The 26,502-nt window shown below is 44.5% G+C and overlaps 2 protein-coding genes across 6 annotated transcripts in view; both read right to left on the bottom strand.

Annotated features, from left to right (window-relative positions):
- The window catches only part of fosl2 (FOS like 2, AP-1 transcription factor subunit), an 83,165-nt gene extending 76,823 nt beyond the window's left edge, over positions 1–6,342 (bottom strand). Inside the window, exon 1 of the mRNA XM_078212252.1 lies at positions 6,253–6,342. The gene's annotated coding sequence lies outside the window, so the exon portion shown is untranslated. The remainder of the gene's footprint in view (positions 1–6,252) is intronic.
- A 4,697-nt stretch (positions 6,343–11,039) lies between these two features.
- Positions 11,040–26,502, bottom strand: part of babam2 (BRISC and BRCA1 A complex member 2) — a 166,218-nt gene continuing 150,755 nt past the window's right edge. For all 5 annotated transcript variants that reach the window (XM_078212245.1, XM_078212247.1, XM_078212248.1 and 2 more), the window contains exons 11-12: positions 16,255–16,408; positions 11,040–11,408 (exon numbers count right to left, since the gene is read on the bottom strand). In XM_078212245.1, the coding sequence (XP_078068371.1) occupies positions 11,345–11,408; positions 16,255–16,408 (218 nt within the window). In that variant the 3' untranslated portion in view covers positions 11,040–11,344. The remainder of the gene's footprint in view (positions 11,409–16,254; positions 16,409–26,502) is intronic.

The following is a 26,502-nucleotide window of genomic DNA, read 5'->3' as shown; positions in this document are numbered from 1 at the left end:
CCCATGGCCCTAGATGTCTAGGCTTTCATCCAAGCCTCATTTTGCATCCTTGATCTGTTCTATCAATTACACAATGTATATTTACACAAGCTAAAGAGGTTTTAATTGTTGGCTATTTCAGTTATTGATATTTGGAAGGGCCTGGATGGTTGACACTCTTACAGAGCTGTAGTGAAAGGTTTTTTTTAAGAAAGCAGGAAGTCATAAAAGAATGATTAAAAAACACTTTTGCCACATTCTGTTGTTACAATAGGGTTTGTTAGTGTGCAGACAGTATCATGGATGGAGATGGAAATGCCATGGCTTGGCAAGAAAGGTACAAGGGACCATGGGTGAGTGGAGGGCTATAGCTTTGCATTGAGGGAATGGGAGTAGAATGGGGGCATGTGGTGGCATGCATTGGACATGGGGAGTGTGTAGAGGATTGGGGCTGTGAGGAGTGAGTGTTTTTTTTATGTTTTATTAATTTTATTGTAACTGGAACAAAGTCCCAGAGCACGGAGATGGATCTTGTCGCTCAGCAGCCCTTGTGGCAGTCTATACATTGGCGGCACGGTAGCACAGTGGTTAGCACTGCTGCTTCACAGCTCCAGGGACCTGGGTTCGATTCCGGCTTGGGTCACTGTCTGTGTGGAGTTTGCACATTCTCCTCGTGTCTGCGTGGGTTTCCTCCGGGTGCTCCGGTTTCCTCCCACAGTCCAAAGATGTGCGGGTTAGGTTGATTGTCCTTAGTGTCCTGGGATGCGTAGGTTAGAGGGATTAGTGGGTAAATATATGGGGGTAGGGCCTGGGTGGGATTTGGTCGGTGCAGACTCGATGGGCCGAATGGCCTCTTTCTGTGCTGTAGGGATTCTAAGATTCTAAGATTCTTTCCAATGGTAGAGGGCCGTCACATCATCACCCTCCCCCCTGAGAATGAAGATCCCGTCTTTGCTGGCACTTTCTCATGAGGCAGGCAGGCTTAGACCGGAGATTTCCTGATTCCTGCTGTCTTTAAGATGGAAGTTCAGCCTGTCGCATATATATCCCACCTGCCATTGGCTGTAGTCGAATCAGACGTTATGCTGTCACAAAATGGGTTTGCTGGGTATGGAAGTGCGAGAGGGCCTCACCACAAAATCTAGAAAGAAGTTTTTCCTAAGACAGTGAAGCATTTTTTGATTGGTTCCAAGAAAATAAAAGATATTTTCCTTATTTACTCAAGTCAAGTGGTTAGCACTGCTGACTCACAGCGCCAGGGACCTGGGTTCGATTCCAGCCTTGGGTCACTGTCTGTGTGGACTTTGCACATTCTCCCTGTGTCTGCGTGGGTTTCCTCCGGGTGCTCCAGTTTCCTCCCACACTCCAAAGATGTGCAGATTAGGTGGATTGATCGTGCTAAATTGCCCCTGAGATGTGTAGATTAGGAGTATTAGTGGGATAAATATGTGGAGCTATGGAGATAGAGCCTGGGAGGAATGATCTGTCAGAAAGTTGATGCAGACCCGATGGGCCGAACAGCCTCCTTTTGCACTGTAGGGACTTTATATACATAAATACACAGCTGCATAATGATCACTCTCCATGTAACATGGGGCTGCTTTTGTTTACATTCACGTATCTGCCTTTCTGTGTCCACAGGACTAGACTGTCCTGCTGGAAGTGGCTACTGCTATACTGTTTATTTTACCCATCCATCCTCCTCCTCCATTTCTTCTCTTCATGATCAGCTGTTTGTTTGATTCTACGGCAGTAGAATCTGCTCCCAATGTAGCCACCACATCTCTAGAAATAGAACAAAAGTGAGCACAGTAGCTTAGTGATTATGGTACTGTGCTCGCAACCCTGAACCATTAGTTCAAATCTAACCATGACAAATTGTGAAAATTAGAAACATAGAAAGAAAGAAACATAGAAAAACTAAAGCACAAACAGGCCCTTCGGCCCCACAAGTTGTGCCGAACATATCCCTACCTTCTAGGCCTACCTATAACCCTCCATCCTATTAAGTCCCATGTACTCATCCAGGAGTCTCTTAAAAGTCCCTATAGAAACATAGATTTCAGAAGCTATTACATTCAATAAATATGGTAATTTATAGCTGGAATCAGAAATGACCACAAAAGCTACTGTGAAATTCTAACAGCTTCATTAATAAGAACATAAGAAATAGGAGCAGGAGTAGGCCATCTGGCCCTTCGAGCCTGCCCCGCCATTCAACAAGATCATGGCTGATCTGAAGCGAATCAGTTCCACTTACCCGCCTGCTCCCCATATCCCCTAATTCCCTTATCGATCTGAAAACTATCTACCCGTGATTTAAACATATTCAACGAGGAAGCCTCCACCACTTCAATGGGCAGAGAATTCCAGAGATTCACTACCCTCTGAGAGAAGAAGTTCCCCCTCAACTCTGTTCTGAACCGGCCCCCCCTTATTTTGAGGCTGTGCCCTCTAATTCTGGTTTCCCTTCTAAGTGGAAAGAATCTCTCCACCTCTACCCTATCCAGCCCCTTCATTATCTTATATGTCTCTATAAGATCACCCCTCATCCTTCTAAACTCCAACGAGTACAGACCCAATCTGTTTAATCTCTCCTCATAAGCTACACCCCTCATCTCCGGTATCAACCTGGTGAACCTTCTCTGCACTCCCTCCAAGGCCAATATATCCTTTCGCAAATAAGGGGACCAAAACTGCACACAGTACTCCAGTTGCGGCCTCACCAGTGCCTTGTACAGTTGCAGCAAGACCTCCCTGCTTTTATATTCTATCCCCCTCGCGATAAAGGCCAACATTCCATTCGTCTTCTTGATCACCTGCTGCACCTGCAGACTGAGTTTTTGCGATTCGTGCACAAGGACCCCCAGGTCCCTCTGCACAGTCGCACGATGTAATTTTTCTCCATTTAAATAATATTCCAATTTACTATTATTTCTTCCAAAGTGGATAACCTCACATTTGCTAACGTTATATTCCATCGGCCAGATCCTCGCCCACTCGCTCAGCCTATCCAAATCTCTCTGCAGACTTTCCGCGTCCTCCACGCAATTCGCTTTCCCACTCACCTTCGTGTCATCAGCAAACTTGAACACCCTACATTCAGTCCCCTCCTCCAGATCATCTATGTAAATGGTAAACAATTGAGGCCCCAGCACCGATCCCTGCGGCACGCCACTGGTCACCAACTGCCAACCAGAAAAGCACCCATTTATCCCAACTCTCTGCTTCCTGTTAGATAGCCAATCCCCAATCCACGCCAACACCTTACCCCTAACTCAGTGTACCCCAATCTTCTGCAGCAACCTTTTGTGAGGCACCTTATCGAACGCCTTCTGGAAATCTAAAAACACCACATCCACCGGTTCCCCTCTGTCAACCGCACTAGTGACATCTTCATAAAAGTCCAGTAGATTCGTCAAACACGACTTTCCCTTCATGAATCCATGCTGCGTCTGCTTGATCGAACCATTCTTATTCAGGTGCTCTGTTATTTCCTCTTTAATAATGGACTCCAGCATCTTCCCAACTACGGACGTTAAGCTAACCGGCCTGTAGTTACCCGCCTTTTGTCTACTTCCTTTTTTAAACAGCGGCGTAACAGTCGCTGTTTTCCAGTCAGCCGGCACTACCCCAGAGTCCAGCGAATTTTGATAAATTACTACTAACGCATCTGCTATTACCTCAGCCATTTCTTTCAGTACCCTGGGATGCATTCCATCTGGGCCCGGGGACTTGTCTACCTTCAGTCCTATTAGTCTACCAAGCACCACCTCCTTAGTAACAGTAATTGTATTAAGGACCTCCCCTCCCACCAACTCTCGATCTCTGATATTCGGCAAACTATTTGTGTCTTCCACCGTGAAGACCGACACAAAGAACTTATTTAAAGTCTCAGCCATTTCCTCGTTTTCCACTATTAAATCCCTTCCATTTCTCCATAGTCTGGTCTACACATGATTCAAGTCCCACAATGTATGGGAGGTGCATTATGGGTGCACAAAGAACAAAGAAAATTACAGCATAGGAACAGGTCCTTTGGCCCTCCAAGCCTGCACCGACCATGCCTCCCGACTGAACTAAAACCACCTACCCTTCCAGGGAACTATATCCCTCTATTCCCATCCTATTCATGTATTTGTCCAGACGCCCCTTAAAACTCACTATCATGTCTGCTTCCACTACCTCCCCTGGCAGCGAGTTCCAGGCACCCACCAACCTCTGTGTAAAAAACTTGCCTCGTACATCTCCTTTAAACCTTGCCCCTCGCACCTTAAACCTATGCCCCCTAGTAATTGACTCTTCCACTATGGGAAAAAGCTTCTGACTATCCACTCTGTCCATGCCTCTCATAATCTTGTAGACTTCTATCAGGTCTCCCCTCAACCTCCGTTGTTCCAGTGAGAACAAACCAAGTTTCTCCAACCTCTCCTCATAGCTAATGCCCACCATACCAGGCAACATCCTGATAAGTCTTTTCTGTACCCTCTCCAAAGCCTCCACATCTTTCTGGTAGTGTGGCAACCAGAATTGAACACTATATTCCAAGTACGGCCTAACTAAGGTTCTATAAAGCTGCAACATGACTTGCCAATTTTTAAATTCAATGCCCTGGCCGATGAAGGCAAGAATGCCTTATGCCTTCTTGACTATATTCTCCACCTGCGTTGCCACTTTCAGTGACCTGTATACCTGTACACCCCGATCTCTCTGCCTATCAATACTCTTAAGGATTCTGCCATTTTCTGTATATTTCCTATCTATATTAGACCTTCCAAAATGCATTACCTCACATTTATCCAGATTAAACTCCATCTGCCATCTCTCCACCCAAGCCTCCAACCGATCGATATCCTGCTGTGGAATCCTCTGATGGTCCTCATTGCTTTCGGCAAATCCACCAACCTTTGTGTCATCCGCAAACTTACTAATCAAACCAGTTACATTTTCCTCCAAATCATTTATATATATTACAAACAGCAAAGGTCCCAGCACTGATCCCTGAGGAACGTCACTTGTCACAGCCCTCCATTCAGAAACGCACCCTTCCACTGCTACTCTCCGTCTTCTATGACCGAGCCAGTTCTGTATCCACCTTGCCAGCTCACCTCTGATCCCATGCAACTTCACCTTTTGCACCAGTCAGCCATGAGGGACCTTGTCAAAGACCTTACTGAGACGGTCCAACAAACTGCTCAGTTATCGGAAACTACAGATGGGCAGTAAACATGGCTTTGTAGTATCACACACATCATCACACACTCGGGGATTTTCACAGTAACTTTACTGCAGTGTTAATGTAAGCCTACTTGTGACATTAATAAACTTAAAACAAAACAAAAATGTTTTTTCCTTCTGTCCTTCAATGATCACCAATAAAGTGCCTCAGAAGTTCCTATTCCCATGTAAAAACTACCTCTCAGCGATATTATGCACAGACATCGCGATAACTGAGCACCACACACTGTTGCTCTGCCTGTGTTGTCATTCAGTATCAACACTTGTGGTGGATAAACTAGCTGCTACATGTCCTACACTTCAGTGAGTACACTGTAAAAGTTCTTCATTGACTGTGAAGCACTTGGGAAGTGCTCAGATCACCAATGGCTCTATATATGTTATAAATATATTTGTTCTTCTTTCAAGCATTTTTTTCTCATCAAAATGCAATCCACCTTTTTGGGCTTCCCCCAAAACCTCTGTACTCTCGCCACTAACTCTTAAGTTGTTCATTTTGTCTGAAGCAGAGAGGCACAATTTTGGTAACCTATTCAACCGTGAAGTGAAATTTCACTTCTGTTCTATCACAGTTTACTTTCACCTCTGAAACACCAGTTTCTTCCATCCTTACCTCAAAGCATGCTGCCAAAACTCTTATCTGTGCTTTTGTTACCTCCACACCCTGCTTGTGCAACACCTACCTCCTGACCTCTGCGAACTCCAACTTGTCCAAACACCTCTGCCAAATTTGCCCTGTTCCAGTCATCCACCAACACTATTCTCAGAAATTTCCATTGGCATGTTAACCAAATGAATGCAAAGTCCTGGTTTATGTCCCTCCACATTATATTATTCAATGAATTATCCCGCTAAAGCAGATCTGTGTTTCTTCAAGCAGTTTAAGTCAAATTATTGTTAAGTAAACAAAAGCTCAGGTTAAAGTTTAGTTGTTGTTTGATCCGGAAACTTTGCATTGGAATGCGTTTACCTACAACTGAGTCAAGTTCCTTTTTAATTTATACAGATAGCCTGAAAATAGTGCAACTACTTTACCTCACATTGCCATCTGTTTTGATTTTCCAACCACTGCAGACCATTTTATCAGTGATTGCTGCTCGGGATGACCCGGAGTGAGAAGGTAAATGAGTTTAGGATTTAGCAGCGTCTGAAAAAAATTTGGAGGGAGGGGACAGATCTTGAAACAGCTTGCTGAAGCAAACATTACTTAATGCGTAACCTTACTTGTGGATAAAACCATCATGGAGGTGTGTTAAGCTTTTATAAGGTTCCAGTTGCACAGTCCACACGAGCATCACAACTTGTGTGTAAATATTGGTATGAAGCAATAATTGTTGCACATCCGGCACCTCTGAATGTAACAGCAGTTTAGTCTCGAATCTGAGCACGTAAGTCCTTTCAAATCCAGCACAAGCTAGTAGGGCAAGTTGAAATCTGAGCACAATTCTGTACAAAAATACGAATGCCTGTAAATGGGCAAACAACGGTAGCATTATAACAGTGGGAAACGAATATTCAGACAATGAAAGACACTGCACTAGCACATTGGAACATGCTCAGTTTATAACTGTGTGCTGGTTAGGTGCATTGGCTATGCTAAATTTTCCCTTGGTGTACCCGAACAGGTGTTAGAATGTGGCAACCAGGGGATTTTCACAGTAACTTCATTGCAGTGTTAATGTAAACCTACTTGTGACACTCATAAATAAAATAAATGAGTTGGCAGTCCTAACAACACTTCCATAAATAATTCTTGTATGATGTTACGATAGGGTGAGTGGAGTGCAGTACCCAGGTTTCATTCATTCGTGGGACATAGAAACTCGAAGCAGGAGTAGGCCATTCGGGCCTTCAAGCCTGCTCCGCCATTCATCATGATCATGGCTAATCATCAAACTCAGTATCCTGATCCCACCTTCCCCCCCATATTCCTTGATCTCTTTAGCTCAGAGAGCTATATCTAATTCCTTTCTGAAATCACACAACATTTTGGCCTCAACTACTTTCTGTGGTAGTGAATTCCACAGATTCACCACCCTCTGGGTGAAGAAATTTCTCCTCATCTCAGTCCTAAAGGATTTACCCTTTATCCTCAAATTATGACCCCCAGTTCTGGACTCCCCCACCATCGGGAACATGGGCATTGCTGGCTGTTTGCGGGTGGGAATTCTGTTCACAAACAGGGCATGTAAAGACAGTGCGTTGCTTAGTGAGTCTTGCCTAGAGGGGTTTTAAAGCAAAAAGCTACTTAGCTTCTAGTCGTGGCTGTTAATTGTGTTGAAAGAATTATGAAGAATTTTTTTTTTTTACATGAATATGAATTTACATGAATAATGGTTGGAATGCGAATACTTACAGCTAATCAAGTCTTTAAGATACAGACAGGCTAAAAAGATGTGTATTGTCTCCGGACAAGACAGCCAGTGAAACTGCAGGTCCAGTCAAGCTGTGGGGGTTACAAGTAGTTTGGCATGAACCCAATATCCCGGTTGAGGCCGTCCTCGTGTGTGCGGAACTTGGCTATCAGTTTCTGCTCAGCGACTCTGCGCCGTCGTGTGTCGTGAAGGCCGCCTTGGAGAACACTTACCCGAATATCAGAGGCCGAATGCCCGTGACCGCTGAAGTGCTCCCCAACAGGAAGAGAACAGTCTTGCCTGGTGATTGTCGAGCGGTGTTCATAAATGCTGGCTGGCCAGCATTTATTACCGATCCCTAGATGCCCTTGAGAAGAAGGTGGTGGCGAGTTGCCTTCTTGAAACGCTGCAGTCCACGTGCTGTGGGTTGATCCACAAATGTCATTAGGGAGGGAATTCCTGATTTTTACCCTGTGACTGGATCCAGACTCAGGAGCCAGGGTGGTGTGAGAGGGGGCAAGTGGTGGGGGTGTGAGGGGAGGTTATATTTTCTCTGATAATTATGAGGGGTCAGAGACAAAATGAATTCTGAACTTCCAACCAACGCCCAGCAAGTGGTTCTTTTCTCGAATTGATAGATGTTATTTCAAGATAATGAAAATTATTGGTAAGATGTAGAGAAAAAACAACTTTTTGGGAAAAGTCTAAAACTAGGGATTATAAAATAGCCATCAATAAATCCAGCAGGAAATTCAGGGGATGATTCTTTCCTCAGAGAGTGGTTAGAATGTGGAGCTCACTACCACAAGGTATAGTTGATATCTTGGGGCGGCACGGTAGCACAGTGGTTAGCACTGCTGCTTCACAGCTCCAGGGACCTGGGTTCGATTCCTGGCTTGGGTCACTGTCTGTGTGGGGTTTGCACATTCTCTTCGTGTCTGCGTGGGTTTCCTCTGGGTGCTCCGGTTTCCTCCCACAGTCCAAAGATGTGCGGGTTAGGTTGATTGGCTATGCTAAAAATTGCCCCTTAGTGTCCTGAGATGCGTAGGTTAGAGGGATTAGTGGGTAAAATATGTAGGGATATGGGGGTGGGGCCTGGGTGGGATTGTGGTCGGTGTAGACTCGATGGGCCGAATGGCCTCTTTCTGTACTGTAGGGTTTCTATGATTCTATGATACATTTTTAAAAAAAAGCTAGAATAATACGGAAGGTAGAAAGGAATAGAAGGTTATGCAGATAAGAGTTCAATGAAGAGGGGAGTTAAAGAGGCTCAGGTGGAGCATAAACATGAACAAATAATGTATGTAGTTTTTGTACTGTGAATTCTATATAATTATACATAAAAATGTAAAACAAGAGCACAATGCCACCCAAAAATGATTGTTCACTGTAGCATTCCAATGTGACAGGCTTGAAAAATAGGGCCTATAGATGAGATTTGTACCACATGTACAAATAAGTAGGTGTTCTTCTGAGGCCAGGAAAGGTAATATTGCATTGTCAAGTCAAGAGCAACGTCCCACAAGGCCCTTCTCACCTCAGGAGTGCTGAGTTGTAGAAAGCATTCCATTCTATAACACGCACTACAAATATTCAGTACTTTTTAAAAAATCTGTAACTTTAATAGCAGGACTTATTTGTATTCAAATTGCATGAATTTCAAGCTCGAAAAACCCAAAGCAAACAATCGACTACTGCTCAGTTGGAAATGCAGATTTGTTGTATTAACTGCTTTAATTTCCATCTCGGTGATATCACCTGACTTCAGCCATCTCAGCTCACTTACTGATGCAACCCTCATTAATGCCTTTGTTAATTTTGAAGTTTATTTATTAGTGTCACAAGTAGGCTTTCAGTAACATTGTAATGAAGCTACTGTGAAAAGCCCCTAGTTGCGCCTGTTCGGGTACACAGAGGGAGAATTTAGCATGGCCAATGCACCTAACCAGCATGTCTTTCGGACTGAGGGAAGAAACCGCAGCACCCGAGGAAACCCACGCAGATACAGGGAGAACGTGCAAACTCCACACAGACAGTGACCCAAGCTGGGAATCGAACCCGGGTCCCTGGCGCTGTGAGGCAGCTGTGCTACCACTGTGCCACCCTGCCGCCCCTTGTTATGTCTAAACTTGACTATAGCACTGCATCCTTGGCTGGTCTCCCATACAAAGAACAAAGAAAATTACAGTACAGGAACAGGCCTTTTGGCCCTCCAAGCCAGTGAAGATCATGATGCCTTAACTAAAGAAAAAACCCTTCTGCCCTTAATTGGTCTATATTCCTCCATTCTCTCCCTATTCATGTATCCATCCAGATGCGTCTTACAATGTTGCTAGTGTGCCTGTTCCACCACCTCCTCTGGCAGCGTGTCCCAGGCACCCACCACTCTCCGTGTGAAAAACTTGGTCAAGTGATAGTTTTTAAGGAGGAAAGTCAGATGGAGAGGTTTAGGAAGGGAATTCCACATGAATGGGTGTGGGGGGGGGGGGTTCGGATAGAGGGATACGGACTGAGTCAGGGTGGAGGGTGTTTTTTTAGTTTAGTGAGGGCACCATGATTGGCGCAGGCCTGGAGGGCTGAATGGCCTGTTCCTGTGCTGTACTTTTCTTTGTTCTTATGCGATTTAGTTTCATATTCTTTTTATAATGAAGCACCGTGGGATATTTTAAAAGTGTCATATAAACGTACATAGTTGTCGTTACATAGCACGAGGAAGGGGACCAGCAGACTAAAACTGCCCACTTTTTAGGTCAGGGACTTTACACACACCCGAGCCACACCCTCCATACCCACACCCAATCCATCGCCATGCCTTTTTCCAACAGGGAACCTCTGAAATCTAGACCTAAATCAAGGCTGTTATGTAGTGATGAAATTTTTCTGCCTTGCTAACTTTAATAGGTCAATGGGGAGCAAATGTGGCCACTCTCAAATCAGTTCTTAAAAGATCACGTCACCGGACATAATTGGCACAAGTTCTAATGCTCTTTAGGGAAGGAAATCTGCTGTCTCTACCTGGTTTGGCCTAAATGTGACTCCAGAGCCCCAGCAATGTGGTTGACTCTCAACTGCCCTCTTAAATGGCCTAGCAAGCCACTCAGTTCAAGGGCTGGGCAATAAATGCTGGCCAGCCAGTGACGCCCATGTCCCATGAATGAATAAAAATAAGTTTGTACTAAACTGCCGATGTTATTTAGATAGGCCATAAATATGCCTAGTATAGGACATGGGGAATTTAAGGTTTGCTCTAACACAGAGTAAGTTCTCATTTACACTAAAAAAGCGTAATTGAGGAGTGCAGGAAGCTTTACTCTGTATCTAATTCACATTCTATCTAACCTGGGATAGCTTAGTATTGATTTCTTAGCATCAATATGTCACTATTGTTGAATAGAACTGAAGTCCAAAATGTGGGGGAGTGAGGAGAAGAAGATAATTGGATAGTCACTTTAACAGCAGCGCAGACCATTCAAACTTCGCAATGGAAATATTTATTGTAGCTTGGAACATTCTTCTCATTCATTTGAAACATTTCACGTTAATTGCAATATAGACTTGTACTGGCTTATGTCCGCTGAACAACTTAAGAAGAAAAGACCATCATTTATATAGGATAGTTTAGGCACACTTCAATGAATTGCAGCAAAGTGAAAATCAGTGCTCTTACAGCTAGACTTCAGCACACAGGAGGAAGAATGAAAAAAATGCAAAAGACTTCCTAAAATAAACAAATGTATTTGTCTGATTGGCTTCCTTCTGGATTCTGGTGTCAACTATAACTTCCCATTAGCGAAAGCTGCCTCCTGGAACTGAGGAACATAGGTTTTGAAGTAAGCCCTAATAAATACAAAAGAGAGGGAGCTGTGGTTAAAAATGAAGAGCACAAGGATACACACAAGATAATTAAATCTTTGATGACTGAACATATCTCTATAGTTTACTGCATATATATATACAATATATATAGATCTCAATTATGTAAAACTGAAAATTAACATTTTGTCATAAGAATTTCTCCTTTTCGGGTTTTCCCTCCATATTGAACACTTTTCTTCCTATGAGGGAGCTAGTCTCAAGGTCGCTGTACCATATGCAAAGAGCAATTTTTCTCTTCTCTTGTTGGAAGGCACATATTTTCTGCCACGTGATGACCCGGCCGTTTGAACTCCTTCCACAGTGAAGTCACAGGTAAAATGCCAATCCTGACATGCTATGGTAGTGCATGTTGCAACATAAATTGACTGTCTTTACTCAAGGACAAATAATTTTGTAATTTTGATCAGATCCATCCTGGCAATAATTTTACTGAAATCCACATACTCCCTGAATTTTTGGCTAAAATTATCAGTAGGTGGAGCTTCAGCTGCAAATCTTCATCTATGTGATAAGGTTCAGACCATAGCAACTATTAAGTTTAAGTTTTAAGCTTATTTATTAGTGTCACAAGTAGGTTAGGTTTCATTTAACACTGCTATATTAACACTGCAATGAAGTTAGTGTGAAAACCCCCTAGTCGCCACACTCTGGCTCCTGTTCAGGTACACTGAGGGAGAATTTAGCACGGCCAATGCACCTAACCAGCACGTCTTTCGGACTGTGGGAGGAAACTGGAGCACCCGGAGAAAACCCACGCAGACATGGGGAGAACGTGCAGACTCCACACAGAGAGTGACCCGAGCAAGGAATTGAACTTTGGTCCCTGGTGCTGTGAGGCAGCAGTGCTGACCACAGTGCCACAAGTGCAGAATAGTGGAAAGATATCTTGGGCCTCTCTTGGACATCTTATGACATCTAACTCAAGAGTGATTCTGGAATAAGCCTAGTAAGGAACCTTAGTTATGGAACCAGTCAGGGAGACATGGAAAACACAAAAAAGGATAAGAAAATACAAAAAATAATTAATCCTCCCCTCCAGATTTCAAAGGCAGAGAAACAGATGGGACTGAATAAAAGACACAAATGTCATAGAGGCTGCTTCCTCCCGTCTTGTTAAAGAACAGCTCTTAGTTATTCATCGAAGGACAATTTCCATGGAAATGGTTCAGTTCCTCTCCATTCACAGACACATCGATGATAATACGTCTGTGTGGGAAGGTGAAGGAAGACGAAGAAACAGGGAAAATACAGTCCTTCCATTTAAAAGTTCAAATTTCCTGCAACCTTTCCCTCACTCAGTAATTTACTGTAAGTAGGTTGGTAGAAAGACAAGACAATAGATATAATTCTACTTAAAACACATGATAATCAATTAACACTATAAAAATTCTCCTACTGAGAAAAATTGAGTATAATATGCCCGATGAACATGATATCCACAAGGGTTCAGAACACCAAAGTAAATTAGTTCCAAAAAAGATAGCTGAAAAATTACAGTTGAGTTGAAACACAGGAATAACAAAGTAAAAAATCACATTACTCACAAACCTCTGCTATCTAGCTGATCTTTCTTTATTACTATGAGACATGTCCTGTTTCACACTGGAAATCGGAATTTTCTAAATAATTATTTGCTATTTCATTAGAATAGCCTCACTCACTCTGATATCTGGATAAAAGATAAATCTCTTCTTTGGTGCATTTTTATTTGCATGAAGCTGAAGGCAACGTCAATATTGGCACCCAATTTCAACCTCATGCATTCTTGGGTCAGGGTAAGCATAACCAGGTGCAGAATAAAACTCTGCCCCAACATGCCTGAGCTTGAACCTCAGACTGTAACAGTGTGAATGTTTCAGTTTTCCACAATCTATGGTTCCTGAGACTGGCAATTGCTTAGTTTTAAAGTTTATTTATTAGTGTCACAAGTATGCTTACATTAACACTGCAATGAAGTTACTTGTTACCAATCTCAGCCCAGTTCTTTTGTGGGCGAAACTGCTTGTCATTTGATCAGGGTGGCACGGTGGCACAATGGTTAGCACTGCTGCCTCACAGCACCAGAGACCCGGGTTCGATTCCCGGCTTGGGCCACTGTGCGGAGTCTGCATGTTCTCCCCATGTCTGCGTGGGTTTCCTCTGGGTCCTCCGGTTTCCTCCCACAGTCTGAAAGATGTGCTGGTTAGGTGCATTGGCCATGCTAAATTCTCCCTCAGTGTACCCGAACAGGTGGTGGAATGTGGCAACTAGGGGATTTTCACAGTAACTTCATTGCAATGTTAATGTAAGCCTACTTGTGACACCAATAAACAAACTTCAAAAACTTTAAAGTTTAAAAACTTTAAGGTGCAGACTCTGCACAGACAATGACCCAAGCTCGAAATTGAACCCAGGTCCCTGGCACTGTGAGGCAGCAGTGCTAACCACTGTGCCACCATGCCACCCCAGTCTGTATTAGTCTGTACGACAAAGAATGCTAATCACTGTCTGGAACTACTCACTGGCCTGTGAGAAATTTGATGAATCAAAAAGGATAAGTCTTTGCCAATCCTGAAAATTAAATCTCTGCTATCAGATTGATATTGATAGATTTATTAAATATGGGAGTGTTCACATTCAGAGTATTATTTCTTCATGCTTCCCTTCATTTTTATGATGAACTAGCTTGCATTGTGGTTAAAATGAAAAATACTGTACAACCTGAGGGCAACTAACAGCAAGTACAAATATACTTCTAACATGGATTCGATTTTTTCATATAAAATATAGAAATAAGCAGCAATATAAAGCAATATATGGTGAAAATACACAAAATTGCACAACACAAATAATTAAATCCAAGGTATGCCCAGCATAAAAATGATGCCCTTCTGACATTTTTGAATTTTTTGCAGAAATATTATTGATATCCTCAAATGGTTAATGATGGGGATACAAGATAAGATAAAAAACATATCTTGGGTTAAAAGGAATGGTTTGTGAACATATAGAGAGTCTACTTTTGCTGGCCAGCCAAGAGCTACTGACAAAAATCTGATAGTGAGGTTTTCAAACCAATCTCTCAGTATCCTGGAACTCCATCCGCTTCCTGAATGTCGATGCAAACCACTTAGCGTCGTAGAGGTTCATAGCATGGAAACAAGCCTTTGGCCCAACTTGTCCGTGTTGTCCTTTTTTTTAAACCACTAAGCTAGTCCCAATTGCCCGCATTTGGCCCATATCCCTCTATACTCATCTTTCCCATGTAACTGTCTAAATGCTTTTTAGAAGACAATATTGTACCCGCCTCTACTACTACCTCTGGCAGCTCGTTCCAGCCACCCACCACCCGCTGTGTAAAACAATTGTCCTTCTGGACCCTTTTGCATCTCTCCCTTCTCACCTTAAATCTATGCCCTCTAGTTTTAGGCTCCCCTACCTTTGGGAAAAGATTTTGACTAACTACCTCATCTATGCCACTCATTATTTTATAGACCTCTATAAAACACCCTTAAGCCTCCTATGCTCCAAGGAAAAAAGTCCCAGTCTATTCAACCTCTCCTTATAACTCAAACCACCAAGTCCCGATAGCATCCTAGTAAATCTTTTCTGCACTCTTTCTAGTTTAATAATATCCTTTCTAATGTCTTGTACAACTTCAGCAAGATATCAGGATATCCCAACTCCTGTATTCAATGTTCTGATGTGGAGATGCCGGCGTTGGACTGGGGTAAACACAGTAAGAAGTCTCACAACACCAGGTTAAAGTCCAACAGGTTTATTTGGTAGCAAAAGCCACTAGCTTTCGGAGCGCTGCCCCTTCATCAGGTGAGTGGGATTTCAGTTCACAAACAGGGCATATAAAGACACAAACTCAATTTACAAAATAATGGTTGGAATGCAAGTCTTGACAGGTAATCAAGTCTTAAAGGTACAGACAATGTGAGTGGAGAAAGGGTTAAGCATAGGTTAAAGAGATGTGTATTGTCTCCAGCCAGGACAGTTAGTGAGATTTTGCAAGCCCAGGCAAGTCGTGGAGGTTACAGATAGTGTGACATGAACCCAAGATCCCAGTTGAGGCCGTCCTCATGTGTGCGGAACTTGGTTATCAGTCTCTGCTCAGTGGCTCTGCGCTGTCGTGTGTCGTGAAGGCTGCCATGGAGAACGCTTACCCGAAGATCAGAGGCCGAATGCCCGTGACCGCTGAAGTGTTCCTCAACAGGAAGAGAACACTCTTGCGTGGTGATTGTCAAGCGGTGTTCATTCATCCGTTGACGTAGCGTCTGCATGGTCTCCCCAATGTACCATGCCTCGGGACATCCTTTCCTGCAGCTTTTGGTAGCTTTTGCTACCAAATAAACCTGTTGGACTTTAACCTGGTGTTGTGAGACTTCTTTCAATGTTCTGACCAATGAAACCAAGCATGCCGAATGCCTTCTTCATCAACCCATCCACCTGTGACTCCACTTTCAAGGACCTCTGAACCTGTACCCCTAGATCTCTTTGTTCTATAACTCTCCCCAACACCCTAGCATTAACTGAGCAAGTCCTGCCCTGGTTCGATCTTAACCTTCACACACACTGAGGACATTGCACTGCAGCTGAATGCATATTATAGACTTGCCCACCTGCTTGCTCTCTCCAACAGTTTATCTTTGCAGAGAATAGTTAAGCTAATGTTCTTACATTGTTTGAGGGGGAGAAGTGACTGGAATTTCCCATGAATAATCGATGTGCAAAATAGAGGAATTGAAAAAAAACTTTCATGTTGGCGTTAACTCATCAAATGTGATCCCTATGGCAACTATAATCTTTAAAAGGCACTTACTTTGCTCTTTTAGCCATCTCATTGCCATCCCAGCGCGGACTGTATGGGTAGGATTTCTGTATCTGCTGATAGAGTTGTCCACTGTTGGTAAAATGGTACACTGACTGGAACGTCAAGGTGGGTTGATCCCGTGGAAAATATAGGGGCAAATCGACTGCAGGTGAAAGGAAAAGAAGGTAAGGAATATTTGAAATGAGAGGGGAAAAAAATCAGCCATTACTCATACTGAAACAGACAGAGTTAAGGACTGAATCATTCCAGACTGGTGGTGTCAAACAATGGTGGATGAGTCATTTCCCCAAACATGAATCAAGGAGTGATCTGTACTTACTTTTTCTTTTCTAGGGCTAACTTGTTAGATCCATTGAGTTTTCTTTCAATACTTGAAGCAATGTGAATTAAATTTGAAATGTATTTAACATTTAGCCAAATATGCCTTTTAATGTTAAACATGCTGAAGAGAAAATGATCTTTTCTTTGAATCACTGCAACCCATTTCGTTATGGTGCTCACAATGATGCTAGGTTGTGAATTCTAGGATAGTTATCCAGCAAAGCCTTTGAACAGAGTGAAAGCATCATTTTCTTGTTGAAAAGATAAATGCTAAGCACTCTTTTATGTGCAGCATTAACCCTTTAAAATCAAATCGACACTGCACTCTTATTTATATTTTTGCTATTGCTACCACCCCTTGTTCAGAGATTTCTAATCGTCAGAAGGATAGCGTGGAAGGGGCCATAAGCTTTTACTCGAACCACTATGAAACTCAACAAATGGCATGAGTGCTGTTCAGTGCAGTGAAAGGTCTACCGTCAATGATTGGGCAATTGCACTACAGTTAAAAAAAAACCCTATATGGTACAGCAATTAACAAGACTGTGTTTTGCCCCACTTGGACCCAGATCTGAACTGTTCCTGTTAGCACAAAACTTCCTTGCCTTTGACATCAGCAAGAATTTAAGTAAAACCTGTGAGCAAGTTTGTTCTGGAGACCTAGATGGATCCAAGTGTATTCATCATGGTTTTTGTCTTGTGTACATTATACAGCAGGGAAGCAGACCACTCAGCCCGATTCCTAATTCCCTTGGTGGTAAGGCACCTTTTTGAACTGCTGCAGTTAGTCTGGTGTAGGTACTCCCACTGTGCTGTTAGGTAAGAACTTCCAGGATATTGACCCAGCAATAGTTGAGGAATTATGATATATTTTCAAGTCAAGGCAGTGTGTGACTTGGAGGAGAACTTGCAGGTGGTAATATTCCCACATGCCTGCTGCCCTTGTCCTTCTAGCTGGTAAAGGTTGTGGCTTTGGAAGGTAGCGATAAGACCTGTTGGCACTTGCAGAAGGTGCCAAGATGTGCACCAAGTTAGCAGTTGATCCTTTCATGTGAGAAGATGGGGAAAATCTGATAGAAAAAGCTGACAAGAAAAATACATCTTTGCAATTACAATATAGTTGTCAGTAAACTATTATGAAACTGCCTACCGTGTTCCAAATTGCCACTAAGCTGTCTATCTATTGAGAATAACTGATATGTGAAATAGAGAGATATAAGAACGGGGGCTTTACTGACATGTAACATTACAGAGACAGTGTACAAAAAGTTCTATTCCATACAAAAGTAAAATACAGCAGGTACTGGGGATCTGAAATAAAAACAGAAAAGGTTCAGCAGATCAGGTAGCATCTGTGGAGGGAGATAAGGTTAACATTTCGGGCCCTATTTTACCATTTTGATTCCAAGTGCTATGCGGACTTGAGACTGGGAATGTATCAGATTCGACTTTTAGACTCGTTCTCAGGCGTCCCCATATGCAGTCTGCCTGAAAAAATATCAGTGATTCCGAATTGTCCTGCACAAGCCTGTGGGTGGGGCTTAACACACCCGAAACCCAGCAGCTCCGATTGACGCCTCCAACTGCGCATGCGCAGAAAAAAAAGATAGAATGCGGCTCCCCTGCCACATCGCTCCCGGGCCGGATAATGCTTCCCCCTGACCCCCAGACATTGCTCCACCTCCACAACATTACTGACCCCCTTATCCCCCACCCACTTGCCACCCAGACTGATCGCAGCCCCTTCCCCCTCACTGATCTCAGGCAGAGTGGCAGCAGAAACCCCCTTCCTCCTCACTGATCACAGGCAGAGTGGCAGCAGACCCCCCCCCCGCCCCTCCCCTCCACTGATCTCAGGCAGAGTGGCAGCAGAAACCCCCTTCCTCCTCACTGCTCACAGGCAGAGAGGCAGCGGGCCCCCCCTCTCTGATCTCAAGCAGGGAGCCATTGGACCCACCTTCCCCTCCCTCGGCACCGATCTCAAGCAGAGAGCCGTCGGATGCTCACTGGCTGGAGTGCCTGAATCAAATTTTTGTGGAGCATGTCTTTTTCGTGCCGAATCTGGATGGACGAACACGGGTGTAAAGGGGGAAGTGCCAGTAAGGCCGGTAAGGTTGTTTTGTACGCAGTCCCGATTATGGCCATTTTCAGCCCTTGGTAAAGGGGGAACTGGCGCGGATCGCGTTACTCGCCTCACGCCCGACTTTATCAAGTTTTTGCACGAAAACAGGTACAATGCGAGGGTAAAATCGGGCCCTTCAGGTTGCTGACCCTTCATTAGAACTGTTCATCTGACACTGAAGCCAGGCATTTAATGTTTTTCCAAAAGTGATAACCCGTACACTGATGAGCACAAATTACAAAGAAAAGGTGCAATTCTTTAAAAAAAATGTTTTTCCTTTTTCCTCTGCTAAAAGAGAGAGCAATCTTCTCCCAACTCTGCAACAATACTGCTTTGTAGGAAACATATAGAAAAACCACTCCTCGTCCTTTCCCTGTGCCAGTCAAATCCTCTCCTCCATCTGGTATCCACCAAGACAACAACATGCTAAGGCTGGAAAAAAGGGTGGAATTTAGGACAGATCCACAGGCCAGAATTTTCTGTCAAAATGATGTTTAGGTTAATGTTACTCACCAGCATTTATAGGTAAATGATCCAGCGACATCGGTTGAAGAGCAAATAGTGGTTACATTCAAACATCTAGAAATTGCTGTCCTTGTCATACTGCTCTGCTGTTAAAACAGCACTTTGCTGTCTAACTCACAAGGCCATGCATTGAATGACATGATGTTGGTGTATTCATGTGGTAGACACAAACCCACCAGAGATATTTAGGTTAATAACTAGGAGCCCAAGTACCCTTTTAATTACACGATAATTGTTGTTTATTGCCAATCAATCTTTGGCACTTAAAATTAACTCTTACAAGTGTGGAGCCCCCATTCCTTCAAGTTTGAATTTGAGAGAGAGATTTTAACATTTTACTTACAACCCCCCCGCCCCCCAACCTTCCTTTCTCTTTTTGATCTTTTTCCCTCTAATCCAATCTTTCTGCACCTGATTTGGAACTGAATTTACCCTTCTTCTAGGACCTTCTGCTGTTTATTCCCCAACTGATTAAGTAGAAACCTAGTTCTGTTCACTCATGTCTAGTAACTCTGGTTTCCTTGATGTGTCATTATCAGTTTGAAATTTTAGCAAGTTTGTGGACTAACATTTCTTGAGCTGAAGGGTACAGAGATAAGTGTAGCTAATGGCAGGTATTGTTAAATGCCAAATCTGACCCAATGGCACAGAAACTGAGAGCTGCAAGCAGAATTTGAGTCATGAATTCATGTTACATCACTAACGTAGGATGCTAGTGCTCCAAAAGTTGTGCTACTGTGCTAGCCGTATATTGAATTGGAAACCTGTTCAGTGGCATTCAAATGTTATTCATCTTTATTATGTCCCAATTAGTAGTGGCTGACCACTACTAATCCCCATCACCTGCGAGGTGCCCGTAGCCCACTTGGGCCTCTACCTACCACCTCTGGTTCCAGTAAACGATGCAGTATCCCTTTCAGCCCTTGTTAGTGAGCTTATCATGCAGCGTTGTGGGGGTCTAGTTTCCTTCCCCTCAATCTTCCCTCTGCCTTCCATTGTTTGTCTTCTTCATCTACCTTCTTACCCCTCTGCCTGCCAGCTCGAGCCCTCTCCCTACCCTCGCTCCTTGCACAGTCCTCCTTCCACATTGCACCCCCTTGTCTTCATTAAGCCACCAACCTCTCCCTCCACCTCACACTCTACCCCCAGTCAAAGGAGTTTTGTTGCGGTGGCCGCATGAATCCTATAGCACAATGCTGCCCAGACAAACACAGATATTTGGCACCAAGGAAGAAGGAGATCCCTCCATTCCTCAACCCCATGGTCAGTACCAAACTGAGACGGTGACATAGGAGGGTCCAATAGTATGGTGCTGTCCATAAAGACCAGCTTGGCATGGAGATGGAGGGCAAGTCCAGTCTGCCGCAGTAAAATGGTGAACAGCGCATCAGAAGCAATGCATCAATATGGTAGACAGGCTTTGTTGCACTCACTTCAAAGTCTCTGGCGAACTGAGCACTGTCTTGTGCATGCCACTCATTCGCAATTGGGTTTGACAAGGATGTAATTTCCTACTGGCCTGACCCAAGATTGAAAGGCCTGACGGAACACCAGCAGGCAGCTGTTTTCATAAGTATTCACCAGATGCAAATGAATGTAAATGGGATTCACGTCACCTGCCAGCAGGATGACCAACCCACCATTTGCAGAATTGCAACGTAATTTTACACAGGCGGGTTTCCAACTTTTTGGACCTGCCGAATTCTCTACGCCCGTCCGTCACCAAACTTGTCAGGGGTGCGTTGGGAGTATTCTGCCCCTTAGTCTACAAAGAATTTTTCCTAGCAGTGCAGTCACTTTTCCTAGTCAACAGTCACTTTAAAAAATCACAACAAAAGTTAAAAGTAAAAGTAAAGTTTGTTTTTTAGTGTCACAAGTAGGTTTACATTTACAAGTAGGATCCAGAACTGGCTTGCCCAAAGGAGGCAGAGAGTGGGTATAGATGGGTCTTTTTCTAAATGGAGGTCGGTCACCAGTGGTGTGCCCCAGGGATCTGTTCTGGGACCCTTGCTGTTTGTCATTTTCATAAATGACCTGGATGAGGAAGTGGAGGGATGGGTTGGTAAGTTTGCCGACGACACAAAGGTTGGTGGGGTTGTGGATAGTCTGGAGGGATGTCAGAACTTACAGCGGGACATAGATAGGATGCAAGACTGGGCGGAGAAGTGGCAGATGGACTTCAACCCAGATAAATGCGTAGTGGTCCATTTTGGCAGGTCAAATGGGATGAAACATAGAAAAACTACAGCATAAAACAGGCCCTTCGGCCCCACAAGTTGTGCCGAACATATCCCTACCTTTTAGGCCTACCTATAACCCTCCATCCTATTAAGTCCCATGTACTCATCCAGGAGTCTCTTAAAAGACCCTATTGAGTTTGCCTCCACCACCACTGATGGCAGCTGATTCCACTCGCCCATCACCCTCTGTGTGAAAAACTTCCCCCTAACATTTCCCCTGTATCTACCCCCCAGCACCTTAAACCTGTGTCCTCTCGTAGCAGCCATTTCCACCCTGGGAAAAAGCCTCTGAGAGTCCACCCGATCTATGCCGCTCAACATCTTATATACCTCTATTAGGTCTCCTCTCATCCTACGTCTCTCCAAGGAGAAAAGACCGAGCTCCCTCAGCCTATCCTCATAAGGCATGCCACTCAATCCAGGCAACATCCTTGTAAATCTCCTCTGCACCCTTTCAATCTTTTCCACATCCTTCCTGTAATGAGGCGACCAGAACTGAGCACAGTACTCCAAGTGGGGTCTGACGAGGGTCTTATATAGCTGCATCATTATCCCCGGACTCCAAAACTCATTCCCTCGATTGATAAAGACCAGCACACCATACGCCTTCTTAACCGCCTCCTCCACCTGCGGGGCCGATTTTAGAGACCTATGGACCCGGACCCCAAGGTTCTTCTGATCCTCTACAGTACTAAGAGTCTTTCCTTAATATTGTACTCCTTCATCCCATTTGACCTGCCAAAATGGACCACTACGCATTTATCTGGGTTGAAGTCCATCTGCCACTTCTCTGCCCAGTCTTGCATCCTATCTATGTCCCTCTGTAACTTCTGACATCCCTCCAGACTATCCACAACCCCACCAACCTTTGTGTCGTCGGCAAACTTACCAACCCATCCCTCCACTTCCTCATCCAGGTCATTTATGAAAATGACAAACAGCAAGGGTCCCAGAACAGATCCCTGGGGCACTCCACTGGTGACCGACCTCCATTTAGAAAAAGACCCATCTATACACACTCTCTGCCTCCTTTGGGCAAGCCAGTTCTGGATCCACAGGGCAGCAGCCCCTTGGATCCTATGCCCTCTCACTTTTTCTAGAAGCCTTGCATGGGGACCTTATCGAACGCCTTGTTAAAATCCATATAAACCACATCTACCGCTTTCCCTTCGTCAATGTGTTTAGTCACATTTTCGAAGAACTCCACCAGGCTCGTAAGGCACGATCTGCCTTTGACAAAGCCATGCTGAGTATTCTTGAGCATACTAAACCTCTCTAAATGCTCATAAAGCTTGTCCCTCAGTATCTTCTCCATCAGCTTACCAACCACTGAGGTTAGACTCACCGGTCGGTAATTTCCTGGGCTATCCCTATTCCCCTTCTTGAAAATAGGAACCACATCCGCAATCCTCCAATCCTCCGGCACCTCTCCCGTCTCCATCGACGACGCAAAGATCATCGCCAGAGGCTTTGCAATCTCTTCCCTCGCCTCCCGCAGTATCCTGGGGTACATCCCATCCGGACCCGGCGACTTATCTATCTTGATGCCATACAAAGATTCCAGCACAACCTCTTTGTTAAAGTCCACAAAGACAATCTTTTCAGTCCACCGCAAGCCTGCAGTATATCCACCCAGGTCCTTCTCCTCTGTGAAAACCGAGGCAAAATACTCATTAAGCACCTCTGCCATTTCTACTGGTTCCGTACAGATTTTCCCGCCTTCACCTTTTATAGGCCCTATTCCTTCACGTCTCATCCTTTTACTCTTCACATATTTATAAAACGCCTTAGGGTTTTCCTTAATTCTACCTGCCAAGGCCTTCTCGTGACCCCTCCTGGCTCTCCGAATTTCCTTCTTTAGTCCCTTCCTACAAGCCTTATATTCATCTAGATCCCTATCTTCGCCAAGCTCTCTGAACCTTTTGTACGCTTTCCTTTTCTTCTCGACTAGGTCCCGCACAGCTTTTGTGCACCACGGTTCCTTTAACCTACCAACTCCTCCCTGTCTGCTCGGAACGTTGTCCTGTAGAACTCTAGACAGACATTCCTTGAAAAACTGCCACCTCTCTTCAGTACATTTCCCTGAGAATACCTCCTTCCAATTTACTCCTCTAATTTGCTCCCTTATGTCTTCATATTTCCCCTTACTCCATATAAACGCTTTCCTAGCTTGCCTGATCCTCTCTTTTTCCAATGCAAGCATAAAGGAGATAGAGTTATGAACGCTATCCCCAAGATGCTCTCCCACTGAGAGATCTGACACCTGTCCAGGCTCATTGGTCAGTATCAGATCAAGTACAGCCTCTCCGCTTGTAGGCTTGTCCACATGCTGTGTCAGGAAACCCTCCGGAACACACCTAACGAACTCCTCCCCATCCAATCCCCTTACCCTCGGGCTATTCCAATCTATGTTTGGGAAATTAAAGTTTCCCATCACAACAACTCTGTTATTATTGCAACTCTCCTGGATCTGTTTCCCTATCTGCTCCTCCAACTCCCTGTTACTATTGGGCAGCCTATAGAAAACTCCCAGCAATGAAGGAGTACAATATTAAGGGAAAGACTCTTAGGACTGTAGAGGATCAGAAGGACATTGGGTCTGGGTCTATAGGATTCTAAAATCGGCCCCGCAGGTGGAGGAGGTGGTTAAGAAGGCGTATCGTATGCTGGCCTTTATCAATCGAGGGATTGAGTTTTGGAGTCCGGGGATAACGATGCAGCTATATAAGACCCTCGTCAGACCCCACTTGGAGTACTGTGCTCAGTTCTGGTCGCCTCATTACAGGAAGGATGTGGAAAAGATTGAAAGGGTGCAGAGGAGATTTACAAGGATGTTGCCTGGATTGAGTGGCATGCCTTATGAGGATAGGCTGAGGGAGCTCGGTCTTTTCTCCTTGGAGAGACGTAGGATGAGAGGAGACCTAATAGAGGTATATACGATGTTGAGAGGCATAGGTCGGGTGGACTCTCAGAGGCTTTTTCCCAGGGTGGAAATGGCTGCTACGAGAGGACACAGGTTTAAGGTGTTGGGGGGTAGGTAGGGGAGATGTTAGGGGGAAGTTTTTCACACAGAGGGTGGTGGGTGAGTGGAATCGGCTGCCGTCAGTGTGGTGGAGGCAAACTCAATAGGGTCTTTTAAGAGACTCCTGGATGAGTACATGGGACTTAATAAGATGGAGGGTTATAGGTAGACCTAAAAGGTAGGGATATGTTCGGCACAACTTGTGGGGCCGAAGGGCCTGTTTTTTGCTGTAGTTTTTCTATGTTCTACATTAACACTGCAATGAAGTTACTGTGAAAATCCCCTAGTCTCCACACTCCGGCGCCTGTTCGGGTACACTGAGGGAGAATTTATCGTGGCCAATCCACTTAACCAGCACATCTTTCGGACTGTGGGAGGAAACTGGAGCACCCGGAGGAAACCCACGCAGACACGGGAAGAACGTGCAAACTCCAGACAGTGACCCGAGGCCAGAATTGAACCCGGGTCCCTGGAGCTGTGAGGCAGCAGTACTAACCACTGTGCCACCCCACGTACCGCCCCACAATAAAGTTATTTAGGTTATCGAACTAAAATAAGCCTCACAATTATCAAAGGTATACCCAAAATTGTCAACCGAATCATGAAGCAGTACATCTTCAAAGATGTCTGGCGTTGAAATAAACCAAGGTGGTCGGGATTTTACCGGCTAGCCCTGACCACTGATGGGTGGAACTGGCCGGTAAAATCACACGAGAGCCGAGAAATCAGGATCATGCCCAATTTCTCGGCTCTCGCAATTTTAAGAGAGCTGGATTTCCAGGGAGGTCAGCCTCTTGCTGGAAATGGGCAGGGCGCTGAATAAATTATATTAATTTATTATAATCTTAATTTACATCTGCTTAGTGAGCCTAGCGCTCACGTGTCTGGGCTCACTTGTCTTTATGGCCTCGCCTGGAGGAACGGGGGATAGTCGTGTTGGCCTCGCCGGTGGAACCGGAGACCATTGAGGCCAGCCTGCCACCTGGGCAATGCCCAATGGACACCTTGGCACTGCTCACTTCTTTTGAAGTGTAGTGACTCATAGGTATATGTGGAAGCTAATTTGTGTAGGGCCTGAAGGGGGGCCTGCTGCCACTCTGCAACGCGATGAGTGGGGGGGCGGGGGGATGACGCGATCAATCTGGGCAACAGGGGCGGCATCTCAGGCGATGTGGTGCTTGGGATTGGCCACAAGCTCCACAATTGTGGGACGGTAGGGTGGCTGTGTTGAGACTGCCTGCAGCAGCAGGGGCCTGAGCTCTCTTTCTGATTGTCAGACCCCAGCTGTTGGAATTGCGCATGTGCAATAGCTCCCTCTGCAGGCTGTCTGGCAAATTAAGCCCAACCCACTGCCTGCAGCAGCAAGAAACAGTCTAGTCCATATTTTCAATGGCTAAGTGCATAAGATTGGGCGTGAAAACGCATCCAAAAAAATGGATTAGGAACTCTTCCATTTTCACGCTAGCTGGACACTTAAAATCAATCTCGCAAAATTCCACCCTATAGTCTTACAAGACACCTTTGGGGCTTTTAGGAGTCTCAAAGCATTATTTAATATATTTCCTCCTTTCAAAATATTATACATTTGGTGTCATGTTTGTTTGGCGCCATGTTCGGCACAACATTGTGGGCCGAAGGGCCGGTTCTTGTGCTGTTCAGTTCTATGTTCTGTATGAGTAAAATTTTTCATAACCTGTAACAGACAGTTTCCTTGATAATATCTCTCCAATTTAACATCTGTAAGGATGCCAAAATGTTTCATCGAATAGAGGACAATTACAAAGTGAGCGGCGGGGGATTTTATACCAGTGAAAGTTCACCAAGGACAACGTTTACATCAGGTGAAGGAGCCAGCTACATCTAAAGTGCTGTAGGGTAATTCTTTGTTGTAATTAACCTGCCCAGCATATTACTGTTTGTCCCAATCGTTTGTTCTCAATGTCTGTTAATGTTGTCTGCAACACATTTAATGTGACCATACCTCACAGTTTGTAGATGGGATTAGA

Source organism: Mustelus asterias, chromosome 5 (assembly GCF_964213995.1).
Source record: "Mustelus asterias chromosome 5, sMusAst1.hap1.1, whole genome shotgun sequence".
In the NCBI taxonomy this organism is placed as follows: domain Eukaryota; kingdom Metazoa; phylum Chordata; class Chondrichthyes; order Carcharhiniformes; family Triakidae; genus Mustelus; species Mustelus asterias.
Note: the sequence above shows the minus strand (reverse complement) of the source record. Positions and strands in the feature narration are given on the sequence as shown.